This window comes from Chrysemys picta, chromosome 24 (genome assembly GCF_011386835.1).
Source record: "Chrysemys picta bellii isolate R12L10 chromosome 24, ASM1138683v2, whole genome shotgun sequence".
In the NCBI taxonomy this organism is placed as follows: Eukaryota; Metazoa; Chordata; order Testudines; family Emydidae; genus Chrysemys; species Chrysemys picta.
In genome coordinates this window covers 9757626-9779271 of record NC_088814.1, presented here as the reverse complement: position 1 = coordinate 9779271, position 21646 = coordinate 9757626, and the positions used below count along the sequence as shown (strand labels likewise).

The window sequence follows — 21646 nt, the reverse complement described above, 5'->3', positions numbered from 1 at the left end:
GGTCCCTTCCAACCTTGATAGTCCGTGATTCTATGATCTCGGGTGTGCGTGTGTCTGGGAAGAGTCTGCCTCTTGTGTGCATCTCCCCTGTTTGCATGTGACTGAGTGCCTGTCCAACGAAGCGTCTGTCTCCCCGTGTGGATGTGTCTGTCCTTCCATGGTGCCTCCCACCCAACAACGTTAATGAGCAAAGCCTCAGAAACCCCATTGGAGCTCGGTCAGTATCGCTGGCCCCGTTTTACAGAGGGGGAAACTGAGGCACACGGCAGTGGCATGACTTGCCCAGCATCACACAAGGACCCAGGAGTCCTGGCTCCCAAACCTGCATTCCAGTCACAAGACTAGTCTTCAAACGGTATGTAAAGTTTTGCAAGTGCCGTTGAATGAAACAAGCAGGCGGTGGGTGAAACTGACGGCTGTCTCGGCAAAGAGAGCTGGATGTCCGACGGACAAAATTCACCCATCGTGTAAGGAGGCGCAACCCTAGAGGAGTCACTAGAGTTCTCCCACTTGTACCCGGCGTGAATTTGGTCTGTTGGGCATCAGGGTCTCAGCAGTGGTGGGGGGGGGACCTGGGCCATAACCCAAAGCGACAGAGTTACTAAACCAAGCAGGCAGCTGTTCTCGAGGCCTGGGTGCAGTTGGCCCCAGGGGTTACTGGGCTGCAAAGCTAGAATGCTGGATTTGGGTGCCTCTCTGGGGCCATTGTACGATCCTGAGGTGCCCGGTGCCCAGAGCGAGGGGTGTTGCCGTCCTTCCCATGCTGGCCAGGCTCCCCACAGCTGTGCTGTTGTGTAAAAAGGACAACACAGAGCCCAACCTTCTGTCTGCAGGCGAACTCCCGTGGTGCGCTGCTCCCCCACCCCAGATACTGACCTGCCCCTAAGGGTTTGCTCAGCCTTGGCTTGGATGTCACTGCCATTCAGTAAGGGCCAGCAGCCGCGCAGTGCCAGAAGGGGGGATGGCGTTGGTGGATAAATGCCCTCAGCCGCAAACATGCATGGATCCCGTTGGAGAGCAACCCAGGGCACCCTCGGGCTCATTCTGTGCCCAGGAGCGTGGGAGCCGTGGGCTTAACCCCCCACCTCGTGAGTCCCCGATGGAAGTGCAAGGGAGGAGCCAAAGTGCGAGGCGTTTGCCCTCTGCCTACCCCCAGACCGTGCCTTCGTCAGCATGATCTGATCACCGTGCAGCATGGCTTGCTCAGAGCACTCTGCCCCAGTCGGGGTGGAAGAGCCGCGCAGAATCAGCGGAGCAGGGAGGGCTGGGATAGCAGGGCAGGACTGAAGTGCATCGGCAGAGCTGTGCTGCTGGGGGCCCCCAGTCTGGAGCAGCAGAGAGTGCTGCAGGTCAGGAGTAAGGGAAATTGGCAGAACTGACTGCAATGGCACAGGGTGTGTAGCTCTGGCTTGAGGGCCAACAGCAGAGCTGGGGGAGGAGGGCCAGGAGGGGACTAGCGCAGGATGCTGGAGAGCAGGATTGAGGGGCCTGAACAGGGCTGCGGGGAGATCCCAGAGCTGGAACAGCTGGAGGGGCTGCAGATCAGGTGTGAGGGGCACTGGTAGAGCTGCAGAGGGGAAGCTCGCACCGCGTATGCTCCACTGGTCATTGGCGCTGTCAGTTTCTCACGGTACTAAAACGTCTCCAGCTTGCCAAAGGGAGACCCCCTTGCTTGTTGCATTCCAGCACCTGTGGCAAGAGGGACAGATGCAAAGGAAGCTGTATAGAGGGCTGTTGACGGGCCTGTTCCTGTAAGAGCAGATTCTCTCCTCGCTCGGTCACTGCTTTCCCCGGCCGAGCCAGCGTCAGCCTCGTCTTGTCTGTGCTTCTGTGTCCACAGGCAGCAAAGAGTGGGTGAAATATCAGGACACAGAATACAAATTCTTTGAGCATCACTCGACCTGGGTGCAGGCTCAGCGGATCTGCACCTGGTTTCAAGCCGAGCTGGTGTCAGTTCATAACCAAGCCGAGCTGGACTTTTTGGGCCAGAGCCTGAAGAAGGTAGGAGAACGTAGCCAAGCAGGGGGCATCCGTGGGTCCTTGTCGGACACCTGCGTGTCACTGAGCGCTGCCGTTCAGCAGGGAGCAGGTCTGCACAGTCGTGGGAAATGCTCCCTTCCCATCATTGAAGCCAGAGCAGGGTTGCAAGGGTGTAATTTCACTGGGCATCAGCCGACGCCGGCAGAGTTACTGGATTTACCCCAGTGTAACTGGTTCTGGCTTGGCCTTAGGGCTGTGGTGCATTGCACTGGCTGGTGCATGAAGCCACTGACTGGCACCAGCAAAAGCATCTCATTGGTTTCCCCCAAGCTGCTGCATGAAGAGAAGGGAGGAGGAGGAGGGTGGGTACTGAGCATCTTCCCCTTCTGAGGAAGGCACTGCAGGGTCTGAGAGGCTGCACACAGCTCATCACCCAGCCAGCCCGCAATAGCCACGGGGCACCTGTGCCAGGTTTTAAGCCTGGAGAAACTGCTGGCCACAGCCCAGACTGTGGGCCGGGCTCAGGCGGCTCCTGTAGGTCCCGGCGGAGAAGGCAGTAGCTGAATGGGGCCCTGCTGGATTTGCTTGGCCTGTGACACTGACGTGTCCCGTGTTTTGATTCCCCAGTTCTCCAGGGGCCAGGAGCAGCACTGGTGGATCGGGTTGCACACCTACGAAAACGACGGGCGATTCAAGTGAGTCTCCCCCCCCCCCCTCTTTCCCCATGCATCCTGCTCTCCTTTCATGGCCCCCCCCCCCAATGTAAAGAGGATTGTGTTTCAGTGCAAATCCAACTGGGAACCCCACGTTAAATTCCAGCTGTGGTGGGGACATTGGGGCAGGACTCCGGACTCTCCAGCTCACCCCAGCTGGAAATGCCTTAGCTTGGGGGGCCAACATTCTGCCCTCGGATAGACACCTGCCCCCCGCTGGCGTCAGTGAGAACTGCTCACTCCCGGAAGAGTGGTCTGGAAATGCTGCGCCCCCCCTGCCAGACTGAGTGCCGAGCCTCTCCAGCCTAGAGAGCAAGTGGCCAACGCTGACAAGCCAGTTCCCGTCACGCTGAGCACAAGTCATGAGGAAAGCAGGCCCGGCTACCTCCTTCTCCCCTGGGTCGGAGCGCCGGTGCTCTGCTCCCATCTGCACCCCCAGGCAGGCTGCAGCACACCCTCGAGCAGCTGCTGCTGTGAGTTTCATTCCAGCAAGGGCAAGGCCACGCCCTGGGTGGGCCATCAGCAGTGGGCATCAAACCTGTGTCTTAAAGCACGAGCCTCTGCTGCTGAGCTAACCAGCCAGCCCCTGTTCGCTAAGCCTATGGCAGGCTCATGGAATCTGCATGAGATGAAACCACTGTTAGAAGAGGGCCGGTGTGGGCTGCACTCAGTCGATGGGGTTTTAGCAGACTTACTCCTCAGCTGTTCCACCACACTGGCTGCTTTGAAGCCCACCCTCTCGATTACAAGCGGCCCGTGCCGGGTGAGTGCACCCAGTGCATGGGCAGCAGCAGGGGGCACAGGGAGAGCTGCCCAGCAAGGAGCCTGCGCTGCAGAAATCACCCCCCGGCTCTGAGTGCGAGAACCTGCTCGGTAGCCTCGTCTCCCACCCCCTTTCACGTGCAGCTGCTGACACTTCCCGCCCTCTCCTTCCCCAGGTGGTCCGACGGCTCCCTCCTGAACTTCATCTCCTGGGCGCCGGGCAAGCCGCGGCCAATCAGCAAGGAGAAGAAGTGCGTGTACGTGACGGCCAGCAGAGGTGAGAGGTTTGTACGTGTTAGGCGAATGGCCGTGCTATCAGAGCAGTGATCTCAAAGCCCCGTCAGTGACCCCTCTGGCAGTCCCTCCGGCCAGGTGGCTCAGTACCATGATCCCCGATTCACTGATGGGAGAGCTAAGGCATGGAGATGGGGGGAGCCAACATTTTCGTAAGCGGCTCTGATGTTTGGGTGCCTCTGTTTTTGGGAGCCCAGCCTGGAGACACCTTGGCCCGTTTCTCAGAGGTGCTGAGCACCCACCAGTGAAGTCAATGGGAGCTGCGGGTGCTAGGTACCTCTGAGAGTCTGCCCCGGGGGAATCTTGGGGGGGAGGGGCACTGGGTCTAAGTGGCTTGCCCAGCAAGTGACTGGCAGAGCTGGGAATCAAGTCCTGACTCCAAGTCTCTTGCTCTGACTAATCCAGCCAGTATCCCATGTACCCACCATGGACTGTGCAGGTGAGTCCTACATGACAGACCCCCCTACACACCCGTCCCCTCTACACATGCCCGGTACAGATGTCCCAAACTGAGGTTAATAGTAGAGGTAGCTGGTATGCTGGAGGCACCAAGGTCATTGCAATAGCAAAGCCCCTTCCAGTCGAGGGAGTTATGTTCCACGGGCTGCCTGGAGCATGTAGAGGAAAGTCCATGTTCTCTCCTTTTCTCTGAAGAGGACTGGGGGGACCAGAAGTGTCTAACTGCTCTGCCGTATATCTGCAAACGGAGTAACACCACTGCTGTGGAGCCCTCTCTGCCACCACTGCCCATGCCCGTTCCTGGTGGCTGCACACGGGGCTGGATCCCGTTCATCAACAAGGTATTCCAGGAGGCCTGCAGACGCAACGGCCGTCTGTCTTGTCTGTCCCACCCCTCCCCATGTGCGTCTGCTTGCTTTTCTGCTTATTCTTGTGCAAAGTGCCAGCCTGCGGTTCTGATCTCCCAGGCCTGGTTTAGGACCCTCTAGGGCAGCGGTAGGCAAACTACGGCCCGCGGGCCGGATCTGGCCTGTGGGGTTGCCCCACCCTGTGGTGCCATGAGCCCCACGCTGCTCCGGGAAGCGGCCAGCACCACATCCCTGCAGCCCCTGGGGGAGAGGGGGCATACAGCTCCGTACGCTGCTCTTGCACGTTCCTGACCAATGGGAGCTTCGGGGGAGGTACCCACGGGCAAGTGCAGCGCGCGGAGCCCTCTGTCCCCCCCCCTCTCCCCCGGGGCTGCAGGGACGTGGTGCCCGCCGCTTCCCAGAGTGACGCAGGGACGGGGCCAGGGCCAGGCCAGACAGGGAGTCTGCCCTGGCCCCGGTGCGTGCCACTGCCACCCCAGAGCTGCTCAAGGTAAATGTTTCCAGGCCGGAGCCCGAACCCCAACCCCCTGCCACACCCCTCCTGCACCCCAACCCCCTGCCCGCACCCCAACCCCCTGCCATACCCTGCGCCCCTCCTGCACCCCAACCCCCTGCCACACCCCGCGCCCCTCCTGCACCCCAACCCCCTGCACCCCTCCCGCACCCCAACTCCTTGCCCTGAGCCTGCACATGCACCCCCTCCTGCACCCCAACTCCCTGCCCTGAGCCCCCTGCCTGCACCCCAACCCTCTGCCCCGAACCCCCTCTCGCACTCCACAACCCTCCCTGCACCACTGCCCTGAACCCCCTCCCGTGCTGTGCACCCCTTCCTGCACCCCACCCCCCTTCCTTGAGCCCCCTGCACCCCTCCTCCACCCCAACTCCTTGCCCTGAGCCCCTTCCTGCACACCACAACCCTGCCCCAGCCGCAGCCCTACATTCATGGCCCTACATGCAATTTCCCCACCCAGATGGGGCCCTCGGGCCAAAAAGTTTGCCTACCCCGGTCTAGGGGCAGCTGGGGCTTTCCACAACCTGGCTGTGGGGCTGAGGAAAGTGAAATGCTACATTGGGTACGTGGACAGGAGAGGGAGTTGTGTGTGCGCGTGTAGGAGAGAGGATTGTGCATGTGTGTAGGGAAATGGGGAGGATACAAGGTGTGTTTGTGGCAGAGGGGGTCTGTGGTCAGTTGGGGAAGGGCAGTATGTGGGAGGGGGTTAAGGTGGGGAATAGGTGCGTCTGTGTGTGGGTTTGTAAGGGGTCTACTAGCGGAGATCATTCTCGTTCTGTTTGTACAGCACCTAGCACACTGGGGCTCTGGTCTGTAACTGGGTGCTGCAGTAATACAACTAGTGATTCAGACAAGTTCCCAGGAGCACAAGGAAGGGGAGTAGGCAGGGAGGCGGGTGGGTGCGTTGCTCATTGGGTTGGGGAAACGCCCCCTGAACGTCTCTCTCATCTGCCCTCGGGCCTTGCCCAGTGTTTCAGCATCAAGGGCCACGACAAGGCCGAGCAGGTGAAGTGGCAGGAAGCGAAGCAAGCATGTGAGAGCCAGGGCGCCGTGCTGGCCACCATCTCCAACCACCTAGAGCAAGGTAGGGCGTCCCCCTGGGGCCTCTTCTTCTGCCAGGGCTGGGCAGTTTCAGGGCAGGACCCCAAGGGCTACCTGTGGGGAGCTTGGTCTAACAGCTGGGCTGTGGCCCCGAGACCGGCCAGGTGCAGAACCTGCAGACAGGGGTCAGGAGCATGTGCTTTGGCCAGTGCCCTGTGACTCCACCATTGATCAGCTGGTTCCCTGCTTCCCCTGTGTTTTCATCTTTCAGCTTTTATAACCTCCATCCTTCCCAATGTGACCTTTGACCTTTGGCTCGGCCTCCACGACGCCAAGCAGGAGTTCCAGTGGGTGGAATCGGAACCTCTCCGATACGTCAACTGGGCCCCAGGGGAGCCCTCCGGGTACGGCACCTCCACAGCGAACGACAAACCGGTGAGCGACTCCCTGGGCCCCTTTCTCTCCGCACTATCCCAGCCCGTTGCTTTCAGCCCGGCTGCCTGGGCATGGGTGGAACGTAGGAATTCCCAGAGCTGGGCCAGCTAGCCCAGTATCCCATCCCCAACACTGGCTTCAGAGGGAGGAGCAGGAACCCTGCAGATAATCTACCCCCAGGCAGGTCTCCTCCTGATTCCTAATACTTAGAGGTTTGTTGAAGCCCTGAGGTTTATCTTCCGAGCACTGGCCAATAGGCATCTCTGCTTGGCTAAACAATGGCTAGGAGAGGAGAGGTGACCGTCGGGCACGTCTCTGAAGGATGCGAATCCCCAGGCCGGGAGAGGAGCCATAGACAGCAGCCGGGCGCGGGTGGGTACCTAGGAGTCTGGGATGAACAATGAGCAAAGGGGGAAATGGGTCCTGACGGCAGAAGCTGTCGGGCTGTGGAACCATCTCCCAAGGACCTGGGGAGGGAGCCCTGCCTCATGGGAGGTTTAAAAGGGGACTGGACAGAGCGGGGGAGAATACGCCAGGGGGATCAACCTGCATTGGCGGTGGGGTGGGGCAGTGTCCTCTAGCTCCCCTGTCTCTCCCCGTGCTGCCGCCAGGGCAGTTATCGGGGACTGAAGGTCCGGGAGATAGGTAGGAGCAGTGTGCCCGGTAGCACTCTACGGGCTGGAGCCCTGGCTGCATTCGGCGCCCCACAGGAGGGGGTGGGGTTTATGGTGCCAGTCCGGAGGCTGGCAGCAGCCTGGTTTGGCTCTCGGCACCACCAGGAAGGGAGCAGAGACTTGGCCGTGCTCTGGCCACGCTGGGAGCGGGCGCCGTGGGGCTGGTCTCACTAGAGGAGTCTCTCCACCTGCTTTGGCTGCCATCACGGTGCCAGGCAGTCAGAATGTGGGGCCAGGATCCTTTCCGCTCCCAGGGACGGTTTCAGGGGATGGGCTCGGGATACCACTACTCGTAATGACACACACCCGACCTCCAGAGTACGGCTGGTCGTTCCCTCCCGCCAGCGGGAACGCAGGACCCGTGGGGGCTGCGGCCCAAGGGATGGTGTGCGCGCCTGGGAAGGATGCTGGCTGTGGCATGTCGAGCCAAGCAGGCTTTCGACCGGTCTGCGTGTCAGCATAAGGGGCTGCCTTTGCCACTCAGCCCACACGGCCAGTCGCCTCCGCTCCTCCGAGTGGAGCAGGGCTTGCAGAGGCAGCGTTGACCTCGCTGGCTTGTGTTTTGCAGACGAACTGCGTGATGGTTTGGCACGGCTCCCCTCCCCACTTCACTGGCCGCTGGGACGACAGGAACTGCCTGGAGGAGAAGCACGGCTACATCTGCCAGCGGAGCATAGGTAGGGGAGAGGGGCCAACAGCACCGGGCGTGTGCGGGTGCCTTGCCCGTGGCACCTACTGCAGAGAAGGCGGGACAGGTGCAGGTCAGAAATGAGCTCTGTAACCGTAGCCCCTGGTGACCTGGCATCACGGCCCCCTACAAGCTGTCCCTGTTGGGTCATTGGCTGCAGCTGGGCTTGGCTCCTGCCAGATCAGCTCTGCGCCCGGCTGTCAGCATCCAGCGTCTCTGGGCAGCGAGCGCTGTGCCTGGGTTCTCTGGTACTAGCCACACGTGTGGGGCTGACGGTCCAAATTCTCTTGTAACGCGAGCTGGGGAACGGATCGATGCGGGAAGCCTGTGTGCCACCCAGGCACTAGGTGTCTGTCCAGCTGAGAGTGTCCGACAATACGCTGCAAAGAAATGCAACCGCCGTTCCTCGAATGCCCCTCCTTGGAGTATCTCAGCAGCCACGCCAGAGCACTGAGTCAGAGCCCAAATACAGGCTCCAAACATGCACCCCCTGGCTGTGGGTTTGGGCCCAGCTCTAGTACTGTGCCAGGCCCAGCTAAATCCATCTCTGATACGGTGCTGCACTGCCCAGCATCAAAGCACCCCACGTCCCTCCCGCCACGTCTCAGCAACCTGCGTCGCGCCTGCCCTTCTCCTTAACGGGATTCTGTCCCACGCGGGCTGCGTTTGCAGCTCACTCAGCGCCACCGGCCCACGTCTCGCTCTGCGTGTGGACAGCACCCGGATCCTCATGTGCTAAACAGTCACAGCTGTGAGACTCTGAAGGCGCCGCGGTGCCCCCAGGCTGGGACTCCGCAGCCCACGCTCACACGCACATTACTCAGCCTGTCTCCTGGTTTGAACAAAAACCTGCAGCTGATGGCTGCCTTCTCTCCTGGAGCTGGGTGCCACCCACTGGGGGTGGGGCGTTTTGCTGTCCGTTCAGCGGCGTGTTTTGCCCAGCCAGATGCTTGCCCCGAGCTGGTGCGACAGTTACTCATGGGAGCGTTTTCACATGGAAAAGAGGAGACTAAGGGGGGATATGATCGAGGTCTATAAAATCATGAGTGATGTGGAGAAAGTAGATAAGGAAAGTTATTTACTTGTTCCCATAATACAAGAACTAGGGGTCACCAAATGAAATTAATGGGCAGCAGGTTTAAAACAAATAAAAGAAAGTTCTTCTTCACACTGCGCACAGTCAACTTGGGAAACTCCTTGCCTGAGGAGGTTGTGAAGGCTAGGGCTATAACAGCGTTTAAAAGAGAACTGGATAAATTCATGGAGGTTAAGTCCGTTAATGGCTATTAGCCAGGATGGGTAAGGAATGGTGTCCCTAGCCTCTGTTTGTCAGAGGGTGGAGATGGACGGCAGGAGAGAGATCACTTGATCGTTACCTGTTAGGTTCACTCCCTCTGGGGCACCTGGCACTGGCCACTGTCGGCAGACAGGATACTGGGCTGGATGGACCTTTGGTCTGACCCAGTACAGCCGTTCTTATGTCCCGTTCCCGCCTGCTCCCCAGGGCCCACTCCCGCGCTGGGATGGGACGCCCTGTGGCACTGCTGAGGGGCATCGCTCCAGTGCAAAGGGAAACTCTGGATGGAGATCTGACCATCTCTCTTTCCTCCCCCAGACCCAGCTCTGAGCTCATCCCGGACCAGCTACCCCCCGTCCCCCAGCTCCCTGCTCTCCTACCTCAACAGCACCTACCGCATCCTGCAGAAACCCCTGAAGTGGCAGGAGGCCCTGCTGCTGTGTGAGACCCGCAACGCCACGCTGGCCAGCGTGCTGGATCCCTACACCCAGGCCTACCTCACCCAGGCCATCAGCAGCTTGCGGGCCCCGCTCTGGATCGGCCTGGCCAATGAGGAGGTAGGAGGGAGGGGCTTGTCCCCTCGGCTGTGGAGGGGAGAGGTGGTGGTCTGAGCTGCCCCTGAGCCTTCCCCTTTGTCGGTGGTTTCCAGGGAGGCCGGAGCTATTCCTGGCTCACAGAAGAGAGCCTCTCCTATGTCAACTGGCAGGATGGGGAGCCTCGGCAGGTCACAGGTTGCTCCTACGTGGACGTGGATGGGACGTGGCGGACGGCCGGTTGTGACACCAAACTGCAAGGGGCTATCTGCAAGGTCAACTCAGGTTTGTGCGCCGGCCTCCCGGGAGCAGAGGAGACGCAGGAGGAGCGGGGGGAAGAAGCACATCGGGCCCCCCTGGTGCCACTCCACTGGGCAGCTGCAGACCAGGGGAGTGCTACTTGCACGCCGGGCTGTGGCTTCGGACCCCATGGCTGGGCGGGTTGCAGGCCGAGCAGCAAGAATCCATCCAAGGAGCGCACGCTGTGCTCTACAGTGCTTCCTAGGGACCCAGCAGAGCTGGCTGGGCAGGAAGGTGTTCCAGACATGGGCTGAGCCTTCTCTTGCTCATGCCCCCTGCCCCACCCCTTGCCCGTCCATGCAAGGCAGGGCACAGACAAGACCTAAACTCTAGTGTTGGTGGGTCATCAGCAATGCTCCGGCTTGCACCGTTTCCTTGGAAAGAGCTGTTTGGTCTCCCCCTCGCTCCCCCTTGGGGGTGCTCTCTCCTGATCCAGCCACAGCTGTTTGACGGCACCCCAGATTAGCTGATTGGGGGGAGGGCAGAGAGCACCGAGCAGGCGAGGGCCTTAGGGAAGGGGCAGAGCGGGGGCGGGAAGAGACGGAGCGAGGGTGGGGCGAGGGGGTGGAGAACCACCAGGGACAAGAAAAGCTCCTTGCCCATTCTTCGGCTCCTCTGCAGGGTTCCCCCCGTCACACAAGTGGAGTTACAGTGGGAGCTGCCCGAAGTCGGTGGAGGATTCCTCCTGGATCCCCTTCAGGAATCACTGCTACACTTTCCACATGGAGGTCACTCTGGGGCAGAAGGACGCCATGAAGAGATGCCAGAAAGGTACGAATGAGGTTCGAGTGCCGCGAGCCCGAGCAAATGCAAGGTGGTTATGACCCGTTAGATCATGGGCTTCCCCCACTGCCCGGGCAGGATTGGTCCCTGGAACGTGCCTGTCGGTGAATTGTCCAGTTCGTTTCAAATACCCCAAGCAGTGCAGTTTCCACCGCTTCCCATGCAGAGCCAGTTCCATGGACTCCAGCACTTGCCATCCCTCACGGCCAGTATAAATTAACCTTCATCCCCCTTTCTCCTGGCCCGCTGCCCTCGTGTATCTCTGTCCTGGTGCTTCCCCACTTCAGTCACTCTCAGGCCGAATCTCCCCGTGTGTTCGGCATGTGATCAGCTGATCCTTTCAATAATCACTTCTTCTCGCAGGGCTGTGGGGCAGATCCTCAGCAGGTGTAAATTGTCAGAGCTCTGATGACCTCGGGCATTTTGCACCAGCTGATTGTCTGTGGAACCATTGCTGGGCGTTGGATCTACGTAAACAAAGGCCCCTTCCTGTTAGGTCTCAGCAAAGCGCGCAGGTGCACCACTGGGAGCAAAATCCAGCACCCACAGGCTGCGCCTCCCTTCCTCTGAGCGGCCGGTAACGTTCCTGGCTGATTTGCCTTTTCCTCCGCAGCTGGCGGCACGGTGTTGTCCATCCAGGATGAGATGGAGAATGTGTTCATTTGGGAGCATCTCCAAGCCTACGAGAGCCAGTCCAAGGGCGCCTGGTTGGGGATGACGTTTAATCCCAAAGGTAAAAGAAACACGTTGCAAGGGGAGTGATTTGTCTGGCTCCAGCGTTTTTTAGAAACCGGAGAGGTTGGAGCCGCGCTTCTGACTTCGCTGCCGATCGCTGGTGTCAGGAGGCGGCGTGACCCCATGGGTGGAGCACTGGACTGGGAGTCAGGAGAGCTCGGGGCTGTTCCCAGCTCTTCCATTATTTGCCTCAGTTTTCCTGGGGGAAGATGTGTCTTCTGCATGCAATGGCCTGTGTAGCTCTAGGCACTTTGGGGTAGAAGGGTTTGCTGCGTCAGTCCCAGGGGAAGCGAGACGAAGGAGTGGCTGGACGTTTGCAGCCCCAGTCCGGTCTCCCGAGGGAGAGCTTGGCCTGAGACAGTGTCTTCGACCTGCCTGGATCACCTGCAGGGCTGATCTAAGGGGACCTGCAGGCCACGCTGGACATGGTGCCGGGATTCAGCACCGTTCTCCAGGACTGGTCAAAGAGCAGCCCATGGGCCAAGTGCAGCCCAGGTTGCTCTGCAACGCAGCTTATAGCCACCCACGTCTTGGGAGACGACCAGTCCCCGCGTTCAACGTGCCCAGGCCACTCCGCTCATCCTGCTGGAACCTATAGACTCTGCCGGCTGCCGCTCAGATCAGAATAGAGCATTGGATGCTGGGAACTGTAGCATCAACAGTCTGCTCCGTCCAACGAGGGCAGCAGCTGCGTGCTCCCGTGTGACACTAGATAGGTCACTAGCCCTGCTGCTCTCTGCTGGGCAAGGCCCCGGCTCCCCTTGCAGCCCTGTGTAATGGTCTCTTCCCTTCTCCTAGGAGGCACCTTGGTTTGGCATGACAACACAGCCATGAACTACTCCAACTGGGGCCAGCACGACACCGGCCCCAGCATGCTCAGCCAGAACAGCTGTTATTGGATCCAGAGCAGTAACGGGGTCTGGCACCTGGGCTCCTGCTCGAATGTCACCATGGGGCTCATTTGTAAGATCCCCCGAGGTAAGAGGCCCCAGGGAGCCGGTTGACTTGGCTTGGTGGCTTTCACTGCAAACCAAGAAAGAGTTTGAGAACAAAAGAACCTCCCAACGGTGCAGAGTATCAGGGTTGGAAGGGACCTCAGGAGGTCATCTAGTCCAACCCCCTGCTCAAAGCAGGACCAATCCCCAGAAAGATTTTTTCCCCCCAGATCCGTAAATGGCCCCCTCAAGGATTGAACTCACAACCCTGGGTTTAGCAGGCCAATGCAGGAAATCGCTCTGGGGCTCAGGTGCTGTCGAGGTGTCGTGGATTGATTTTCTGCCTCTGGGGACCTGGCCTCAGATCCTGGTTAGAGGAGTTTGGGCGGGGGCAAGGTACTTCATGGCACCTTGTCCTCAGCACCCAGAGTGCAGCGCAGTGCAATTGCCAGGCTTTGCTCTGGAGAAGTGCAGGATCGACATGTTAAGAGCTGCGGCAGGTCAGGTTGAATTGTAATAGCCGAGCTGTGGGTGGGGAGTAGCAGATCAGGACGGAGGTGCATCAGCAGAGCTGGGCAGGGAGCCCAGGGTTGGAATAGCCGGAACTGTGGAGTAGGGTTGAGGGGTGTTGGTGGAGCTGGGCGGGGAGCCCAGGGTTGGAATAGCTGGGGGCTGTGGAGTAGGGTTGAGGGGTGTTGGTGGAGCTGGGCGGGGAGCCCAGGGTTGGAATAGCTGGGGGCGGTGGAGTAGGATTGAGGGGCGTCGGCGGAGCTGGGCGGGGCGCCCAGGGTTGGAATAGCCGGAACTGTGGAGTAGGGTTGAGGGGTGTTGGTGGAGCTGGGCGGGGAGCCCAGGGTTGGAATAGCTGGGGGCGGTGGAGTAGGATTGAGGGGCGTCGGCGGAGCTGGGCGGGGAGCCCAGGGTTGGAATAGCTGGGGGCTGTGGAGTAGGGTTGAGGGGTGTTGGTGGAGCTGGGTGGGGAGCCCAGGGTTGGAATAGCTGGGGGCTGTGGAGTAGGGTTGAGGGGCGTTGGTGGAGCTGGGCGGGGAGCCCAGGGTTGGAATAGCCGGAACTCTGGAGTAGGGTTGAGGGGCGTTGGTGGAGCTGGGCGGGGAGCCCAGGGTTGGAATAGCCGGAACTGTGGAGTAGGGTTGAGGGGTGTTGGTGGAGCTGGGCGGGGAGCCCAGGGTTGGAATAGCCGGAACTGTGGAGTAGGGTTGAGGGGTGTTGGTGGAGCTGGGCGGGGAGCCCAGGGTTGGAATAGCCAGAACTGTGGAGTAGGGTTGAGGGGTGTTGGTGGAGCTGGGCGGGGAGCCCAGGGTTGGAATAGCCAGAACTGTGGAGTAAGGTTGAGGGGTGTTGGTGGAGCTGGGCGGGGAGCCCAGGATTGGAATAGCCGGAACTGTGGAGTAGGATTGAGGGGCGTCGGCGGAGCTGGGCGGGGAGCCCAGAGTTGGAATAGCCGGAACTGTGGAGTAGGGTTGAGGGGTGTTGGTGGAGCTGGGCGGGGAGCCCAGGGTTGGAATAGCCAGAACTGTGGAGTAGGGTTGAGGGGTGTTGGTGGAGCTGGGCGGGGAGCCCAGGGTTGGAATAGCTGGGGGCTGTGGAGTAGGGTTGAGGGGTGTTGGTGGAGCTGGGCGGGGAGCTCAGGGTTGGAATAGCCGGAACTGTGGAGTAGGGTTGAGGGGTGTTGGTGGAGCTGGGCGGGGAGCCCAGGGTTGGAATAGCCAGAACTGTGGAGTAGGGTTGAGGGGTGTTGGTGGAGCTGGGCGGGGAGCCCAGGGTTGGAATAGCTGGGGGCTGTGGAGTAGGGTTGAGGGGTGTTGGTGGAGCTGGGCGGGGAGCCCAGAGTTGGAATAGCTGGGGACTGTGGAGTAGGGTTGAGGGGCGTCGGCGGAGCTGGGCGGGGAGCCCAGAGTTGGAATAGCCGGAACTGTGGAGTAGGGTGGAGGGGTGTTGGTGGAGCTGGGCGGGGAGCCCAGGGTTGGAATAGCCGGAACTGTGGAGTAGGGTTGAGGGGTTTTGGCGGAGCTGGGCGGGGAGCCCAGAGTTGGAATAGCCGGAACTGTGGAGTAGGGTTGAGGGGTGTTGGTGGAGCTGGGCAGGGAGCCCAGGGTTGGAATAGCCGGAACTGTGGAGTAGGGTTGAGGGGTGTCGGTGGAGCTGGGCGGGGAGCCCAGGGTTGGAATAGCTGGGGGCTGTGGAGTAGGATTGAGGGGCGTCGGCGGAGCTGGGCGGGGAGCCCAGGGTTGGAATAGCTGGGGACTGTGGAGTAGGGTTGAGGGGTGTTGGTGGAGCTGGGCAGGGAGCCCAGGGTTGGAATAGCTGGGGCTGTGGAGTAGGATTGAGGGGCGTCGGCGGAGCTGGGCGGGGAGCCCAGGGTTGGAATAGCTGGGGGCTGTGGAGTAGGGTTGAGGGGTGTTGGTGGAGCTGGGCGAGGAGCCCAGGGTTGGAATAGCCGGAACTGTGGAGTAGGGTTGAGGGGTGTTGGTGGAGCTGGGCGGGGAGCCCAGGGTTGGAATAGCCGGAACTGTGGAGTAGGGTGGAGGGGTGTTGGTGGAGCTGGGCAGGGAGCTCAGGGTTGGAATAGCTGGGGGCTGTGGAGTAGGATTGAGGGGTGTTGGTGGAGCTGGGCGGGGAGCCCAGGGTTGGAATAGCCGGAACTGTGGAGTAGGGTTGAGGGGTGTTGGTGGAGCTGGGCGGGGAGCCCAGGGTTGGAATAGCTGGGGCTGTGGAGTAGGGTTGAGGGGCGTCGGTGGAGCTGGGCGGGGAGCCCAGGGTTGGAATAGCTGGGGCTGTGGAGTAGGATTGAGGGGCGTCGGCGGAGCTGGGCGGGGAGCCCAGGGTTGGAATAGCTGGGGGCTGTGGAGTAGGGTTGAGGGGTGTTGGTGGAGCTGGGCGGGGAGCCCAGGGTTGGAATAGCCGGAACTGTGGAGTAGGGTTGAGGGGTGTTGGTGGAGCTGGGCGGGGAGCCCAGGGTTGGAATAGCCGGAACTGTGGAGTAGGGTGGAGGGGTGTTGGTGGAGCTGGGCAGGGAGCTCAGGGTTGGAATAGCTGGGGGCTGTGGAGTAGGATTGAGGGGTGTTGGTGGAGCTGGGCGGGGAGCCCAGGGTTGGAATAGCCGGAACTGTGGAGTAGGGTTGAGGGGTGTTGGTGGAGCTGGGCGGGGAGCCCAGGGTTGGAATAGCTGGGGCTGTGGAGTAGGGTTGAGGGGCGTCGGTGGAGCTGGGCGGGGAGCCCAGGGTTGGAATAGCTGGGGCTGTGGAGTAGGATTGAGGGGCGTCGGCGGAGCTGGGCGGGGAGCCCAGGGTTGGAATAGCTGGGGGCTGTGGAGTAGGGTTGAGGGGTGTTGGTGGAGCTGGGCGGGGAGCCCAGGGTTGGAATAGCCGGAACTGTGGAGTAGGGTTGAGGGGTGTTGGTGGAGCTGGGCGGGGAGCCCAGGGTTGGAATAGCCGGAACTGTGGAGTAGGGTGGAGGGGTGTTGGTGGAGCTGGGCAGGGAGCTCAGGGTTGGAATAGCTGGGGGCTGTGGAGTAGGATTGAGGGGTGTTGGTGGAGCTGGGCGGGGAGCCCAGGGTTGGAATAGCCGGAACTGTGGAGTAGGGTTGAGGGGTGTTGGTGGAGCTGGGCGGGGAGCCCAGGGTTGGAATAGCTGGGGCTGTGGAGTAGGGTTGAGGGGTGTTGGTGGAGCTGGGCGGGGAGCCCAGGGTTGGAATAGCTGGGGCTGTGGAGTAGGGTTGAGGGGCGTCGGTGGAGCTGGGCGGGGAGCCCAGGGTTGGAATAGCTGGGGCTGTGGAGTAGGATTGAGGGGCGTCGGCGGAGCTGGGCGGGGAGCCCAGGGTTGGAATAGCTGGGGGCTGTGGAGTAGGGTTGAGGGGTGTTGGTGGAGCTGGGCGGGGAGCCCAGGGTTGGAATAGCCGGAACTGTGGAGTAGGGTTGAGGGGTGTTGGTGGAGCTGGGCGGGGAGCCCAGGGTTGGAATAGCCGGAACTGTGGAGTAGGGTGGAGGGGTGTTGGTGGAGCTGGGCAGGGAGCTCAGGGTTGGAATAGCTGGGGGCTGTGGAGTAGGATTGAGGGGTGTTGGTGGAGCTGGGCGGGGAGCCCAGGGTTGGAATAGCCGGAACTGTGGAGTAGGGTTGAGGGGTGTTGGTGGAGCTGGGCGGGGAGCCCAGGGTTGGAATAGCTGGGGCTGTGGAGTAGGGTTGAGGGGCGTCGGTGGAGCTGGGCAGGGAGCTCAGGGTTGGAATAGCAACGTAAACAACATCAGGCCCAGGCAGAGGCGGTGCTAGCCCATTGGGGTCCCTAATAGGAATATTTTGGGCGCCCCATCATACATGCTAAAGACTCAAATTGGGGCCCTTTTTGCTGCATGGGGAGTCTGCTCATGCCCAGCGCTGGGCCAAGGAGTCTTCAACATTGTGGTGGGGACTTTGTGGAGAAGCGAATGGGAGACCGAGGGAGGACCGAGCTTGTCAGTGGTTCCTCCACCCTGCAGTCTGGGGCTGTTTGCTCCCATGTCCCTGTGGCAGGGCACAGGGTATGGTTGGGGCAGTCCCGGTATTTGGGACTTGGTAAAAACAAGTAGCAGGGACTTGGCAGGTACAGACATGCCCAGGTTGTGCCAGGGAATCGCAGGGGTGGGGAGGCCACCAGGGACTCAGCGAGTGCGGGGCAGGCTCAGGGCGTGACAGGGACTTGGTAGGTGACGGTGACTTGTCGGGTGCGGGCCAGGCTCGGCGGGTGTTAGGGATTCAGCGAGTGCGTGGCAGGCTCAGGGGGCGCCAGGGACTTGGCGGGTGTGAGGAAGGCTCGGGGGGTGCCAGGGGCTCGGCGGGTGCGTGGCAGGCTCGGCGGGTGTTAGGGACTCGGCGAGTGTGGGGCAGACTCAGGGGGTGCCAGGGACTCGGCGAGTGCGGGGCAGACTCGGTGGGGCTAGGTCGAGTGCCAGTCCAGGAAGAGAGCTGAGGCAATGCGTAGACTGGGCACGTATTCTGTATTACCGCAGCCATTTGCCCCAGCTGTAGCCGGCAGGGCTGGGCGTTAGGGGAGGAACACACCATACCCCACTGGCAGGAATGGGTCTGGAAGGAAGGACACTCTGGCAGGCTACTGATCTGTCTCTCTCTTCATTCCCCTTGCAGTTGAGGAGAGCAGCTTCTCCCGATCAGGTGAGTGGCACAGCAGGGTCACAGATCAACATGGGCACAAGGCCTTGTTCCTGTCCAGCCCCAGCTCCAGGGGTTGTGTGGGACAAAGGGAGTACCGGGGCCTGGCAGCAAGAGTGCCCGTGTTTGCCACCTGCCACTGCGCCCGTAGCTTGGCAGACTGGCCAGGGTCACCTTTGGATGAAGAGCTTTCCCTGTGAATTCCCAAAGGCAGGGGCCACACTTGATTTCTGTATGAGCACACTGCCCCCTTGCTCCGCTCATTCCCCCCCAGACAGAGAGGAAAGGCTTGCATCCGCTGCTGGGATCCAGGGCGTCCATGCGCTGCGGCTTGGCAGTGAGGAGTATGGCACGTTGAGTGGAACCAGGCAGGATAGACGCCCCCTTGGTGAGCCAAGCTCAACAACTGTGGAAAAGGACACCCCCCAGCCCTCCTGGGAACCACCTCTGCTTTGGGGGCCCTGCTCCCAACCTCTGAGCCGCGGGAGCTGTCTGTGTTGCAGTGACCTGCCCTACCCCTAACCCGTTGTCCGGGAAACTGCAGGGGCCGAAGCACAGGACTGGGAGTCAGGACGCCTGGGTCCTATGCCCTGCTCTGCCACTGACCTGGCTGTGGTGACCTGGGGCAAGCCCGTTCCTCTTGCTGTACTTCGGCTTCCCTTCAGTTCAGTGGAGACGGTGACCGGGATTGGGCCTAGTGTGGTGGGTTTCACATGCTTTTTCCCCTCTCCCTCAGCTCTCCCGGACAACACGACCGCCATCGCCGTGGTTGTCCTCTCAGCACTAGCGCTGTGCGCGTTGATCGCCCTCGCCGTCTACCTGTACAAGCGCCGGCGGAGCTCCGAGCGGGGGGCCTTTGAGAGCGCCCGCTACAGCCGCACCACCTCCAACCCCAGCGAATCTGCCGAGAAGAACATTCTGGTGTCTGACATGGAGATGAACGAACAGCAAGACTAATGGGGGGAGCAGGGGGGGGAGGGGGAGGGACTGAGAGTACCAGACACACTATCTCCACACCAAATACACAAGGTCAGCAAAGGACAACAGCAGAATCACTGCGGCTGGGACAGGGAAGAAGAGCCAAAAAGGGTCTGGGATGGAACCAGGGCCTTTGTCACCAGGAAATCAAACATGGGGCCAGCAGCGTCTCCCTCTCGCATGCCCTGGGAGGCACAAAGCCGCCCTGTCGGTTTGCAGCACCCGTAGGAGTTCGGGGGAAGGCAGTCCCTAGGCCGCAGGGGGAGGGCAGAGTGTCGCCCAGTTAGGGCCTTTCAGAGACCTACATAGGAGCCAAGGCACCTGCAACCCTGAGGTACTAATAGGCTTGAGCATTTAGGGCCATTATGTGGCTCTCTGGACTGGCTCCCCTGAGGCCACATAGGAGACAGGCTGGTGGCCAGAGAGAACTTCCCTCCAGGTGAGAGATCTCTAAACCCAACCCTTCTCCCCCATCCATGTATCCAGGCGGGAGGGCTCCCCACCCCTCCCCAAGCGTCTGTGTCTGAGCTATCTCCACCACACCTCCCTGGGTTACTGCAGCACAGACGCTTTCTCCATCCCTCCCTCAGTTAGCAGAGCATGGCTACACGGCCCACGTTCCCTCCAGCAATGGCGGTGTGGGTATCCCACTAACTCCCCTGGGATCAGATCAGAGGCCCTCCTTTCCCATCTCCCCTGCCAGATACAAGAGTGTGAGCACTCCCTTCTCTTCTAGCGCTTCGTCTGATTGGGAGGGGTGAGGGGGGCTGCAAGGGAATGGTTTTCCATGTAGCCTTTGTTCCCATCCTGTCATTTTTCCTGCGACTTCTCATCATGTCACAGTGCAATTATATTTATTCCATAGGGTGTCAGAGACTGGATCCCTTGCCCATCCCCACCCCAACTTCTCCTCTCCCGTGGACTCAAACAGAGCCACGTCCACCATGCCTGAATGATGTAGAGAACTGGAAGATGAGCTGACCCGCTTTGTCTCATGTGCCGATAAGTGGCTTATGCCCAAAGCTGCTAGGCTACAATGAGACTTGAGCCACCAAGCAGCCTGGTGGGTGTGGTTCTGATTGCAGATTTCTGACAGGAGCTCAGAGTAAGGAATGAAAGGCCCCTGACTCTACAAAATGTTCCTGGGCCAGATATGGCCTGGCTACAGAGCTTGCTTACACACAGCAGATGTGTTCATTATACGTTCCTTTAATGCTCTGCCAGAGATGGTTGACATGCGTTTAAATCAGGTATTTTACACACACTGCCATGTGGTGGCTGAGCAGTGTAACAGTTTATCGTTCCCATGACTTCACCCCCATTAAGTTCTACATTCCTACCTTACAATATTTGAACTATCACATTGTCTTTGAAATTCAGTACATATCAGTCTGTTAAGTGCCTCTGAATCATACTGTTCTTCTAATTACACAAGCCAAATATGGAACACTTGGCTATCTGGCTAGCTGTTAGTTGCAGCAACTGGCAGTGGTCGGTTTGGAATCTTTGAGGAGTCATTTTGCCTCTGCCATGTGCAGAGTTTGCTCTGTTGATTGTTCTTTCTGAGGAACAAACAGTAGATGTCAACGGTTTTGGTTGAACTCTCCACTGTTGGTCTCGGTCACACATGATCTGGGTGCTGAATTCTTTTTCTTTACAACAGCTGGAGTTGCCCATCCTTTTTCTCCATCCAGTTTGACGTGAACAGTCACCAGGTTCTAGACCTAGTGGTTCTCTGAGTGGCATTTGTTCTAAAAGTGTTCAGAAGCTCTTTCAGCCTTTTTATCCAATTTGGCTACTCTCTTCATGCGTGGCTATTTTGGAAATATGTTCTTTTCCAAAGCTGGAACAGAAGGTGTGAGTTGTCTTCCCATCAGGAGTTGTGCTGGACTGTATCCAGTAGCTGTTGTTGTTGCTGATTTGTAACTCAGAAAAGCAATGAATGGATCTTCCTGCTGTAGGACTTTCCTGTCTGCCTGTAGAGCTCTCTCATCTCTCCATTCGCTTGTGGGTAAAATGAGATGCTAGTAATATGATTAAAATCATTATTTCGTTTGGAATGAGTTAAATTCTGCTGCAGTGAATTGTGGTCCATTGTTCATCGCTAGTTGTCCTGAAATACCGAAGTGTGCAAAAGTGCATTTCAGTTCCTCGATAACACTGCAACACGTTATGTTTTTCAAGTACATTATTTCTCTATATCTGGAAAAATAGTCCACAATGACCAGGTAATGATGTCCTCTGAATTCACATAAATCTGCGGCTAGTCTCTTGCCAGGTCTGTCTGGTAGAGGTGTTTGTACACTGTATGGTTCAGCGTTGTTTCTTAAGTTGATTTGTACTGAATCGCCTCTCAAAAGTCCAATATCATCAGATCCTCCATTGAGTTCTTCCACCTTTCTCACTAGGCCTATCACAGCTGCTACGCTGCAGCTGAGAAGGTTGTTCATCTTTGATCCTGTGCACTCTGAATGCAAAACGTTTGACTTTGTAAGTTGTTTCTATGGTGAACTGGTCCATGCAGTTCAGAATACCACCAGGGCTAGTCAGAGCTGTGTCAAGTGACTTGAGCTCTGGGAGGTGTGGAAGGTGATTGTGTCTCTCTTCTGACATGACTGTGACATCAGCTCCTGCATCAATTTTAAAGTCAATAGTCTTGCTATGAATATTCAGTTTCACTCTCCAGGCAGGTGTGTCATCACAAGTGGTAGATCCCAGAAACAATGGCTCTTGATTGTCTGTAATATGAGTTAGCTCCCTGACTGCTTTGGTGCAGCAAATAGCTGGAAAATGTCCATATTTCCTGCATTTATTACACCATGTGCCTCTGGCTGGATATGCATCATCTCTTGGGATATGACTTTGTTCACACCATGTGCATGTAGGCTGGAATTTGTCCCTCTTAGCCTGGAAGTTCTTTTTCCTTGCCTCAGGGGCTTTGTGATAATGACTTTTAACACTCAACTGTCTTTTTACAGTTTCTAAACCATTAGGTTT

At 59.1% G+C, this 21646-nt stretch overlaps 1 protein-coding gene across 1 annotated transcript in view; it reads left to right on the top strand.

Moving 5' to 3' along the window:
* The window catches only part of MRC2 (mannose receptor C-type 2), a 98878-nt gene extending 79327 nt beyond the window's left edge, over positions 1-19551 (top strand). Inside the window, exons 17-30 of the mRNA XM_008175217.4 lie at positions 1841-2001; positions 2608-2675; positions 3632-3732; positions 4404-4549; positions 6057-6171; positions 6400-6563; positions 7806-7914; positions 9541-9779; positions 9872-10040; positions 10677-10826; positions 11452-11571; positions 12372-12551; positions 17648-17674; positions 18408-19551. Coding sequence (XP_008173439.2) covers positions 1841-2001; positions 2608-2675; positions 3632-3732; positions 4404-4549; positions 6057-6171; positions 6400-6563; positions 7806-7914; positions 9541-9779; positions 9872-10040; positions 10677-10826; positions 11452-11571; positions 12372-12551; positions 17648-17674; positions 18408-18628 — 1970 coding nt within the window. The 3' untranslated portion in view covers positions 18629-19551. The remainder of the gene's footprint in view (positions 1-1840; positions 2002-2607; positions 2676-3631; positions 3733-4403; positions 4550-6056; positions 6172-6399; positions 6564-7805; positions 7915-9540; positions 9780-9871; positions 10041-10676; positions 10827-11451; positions 11572-12371; positions 12552-17647; positions 17675-18407) is intronic.
* Positions 19552-21646: the final 2095 nt, after the last annotated feature.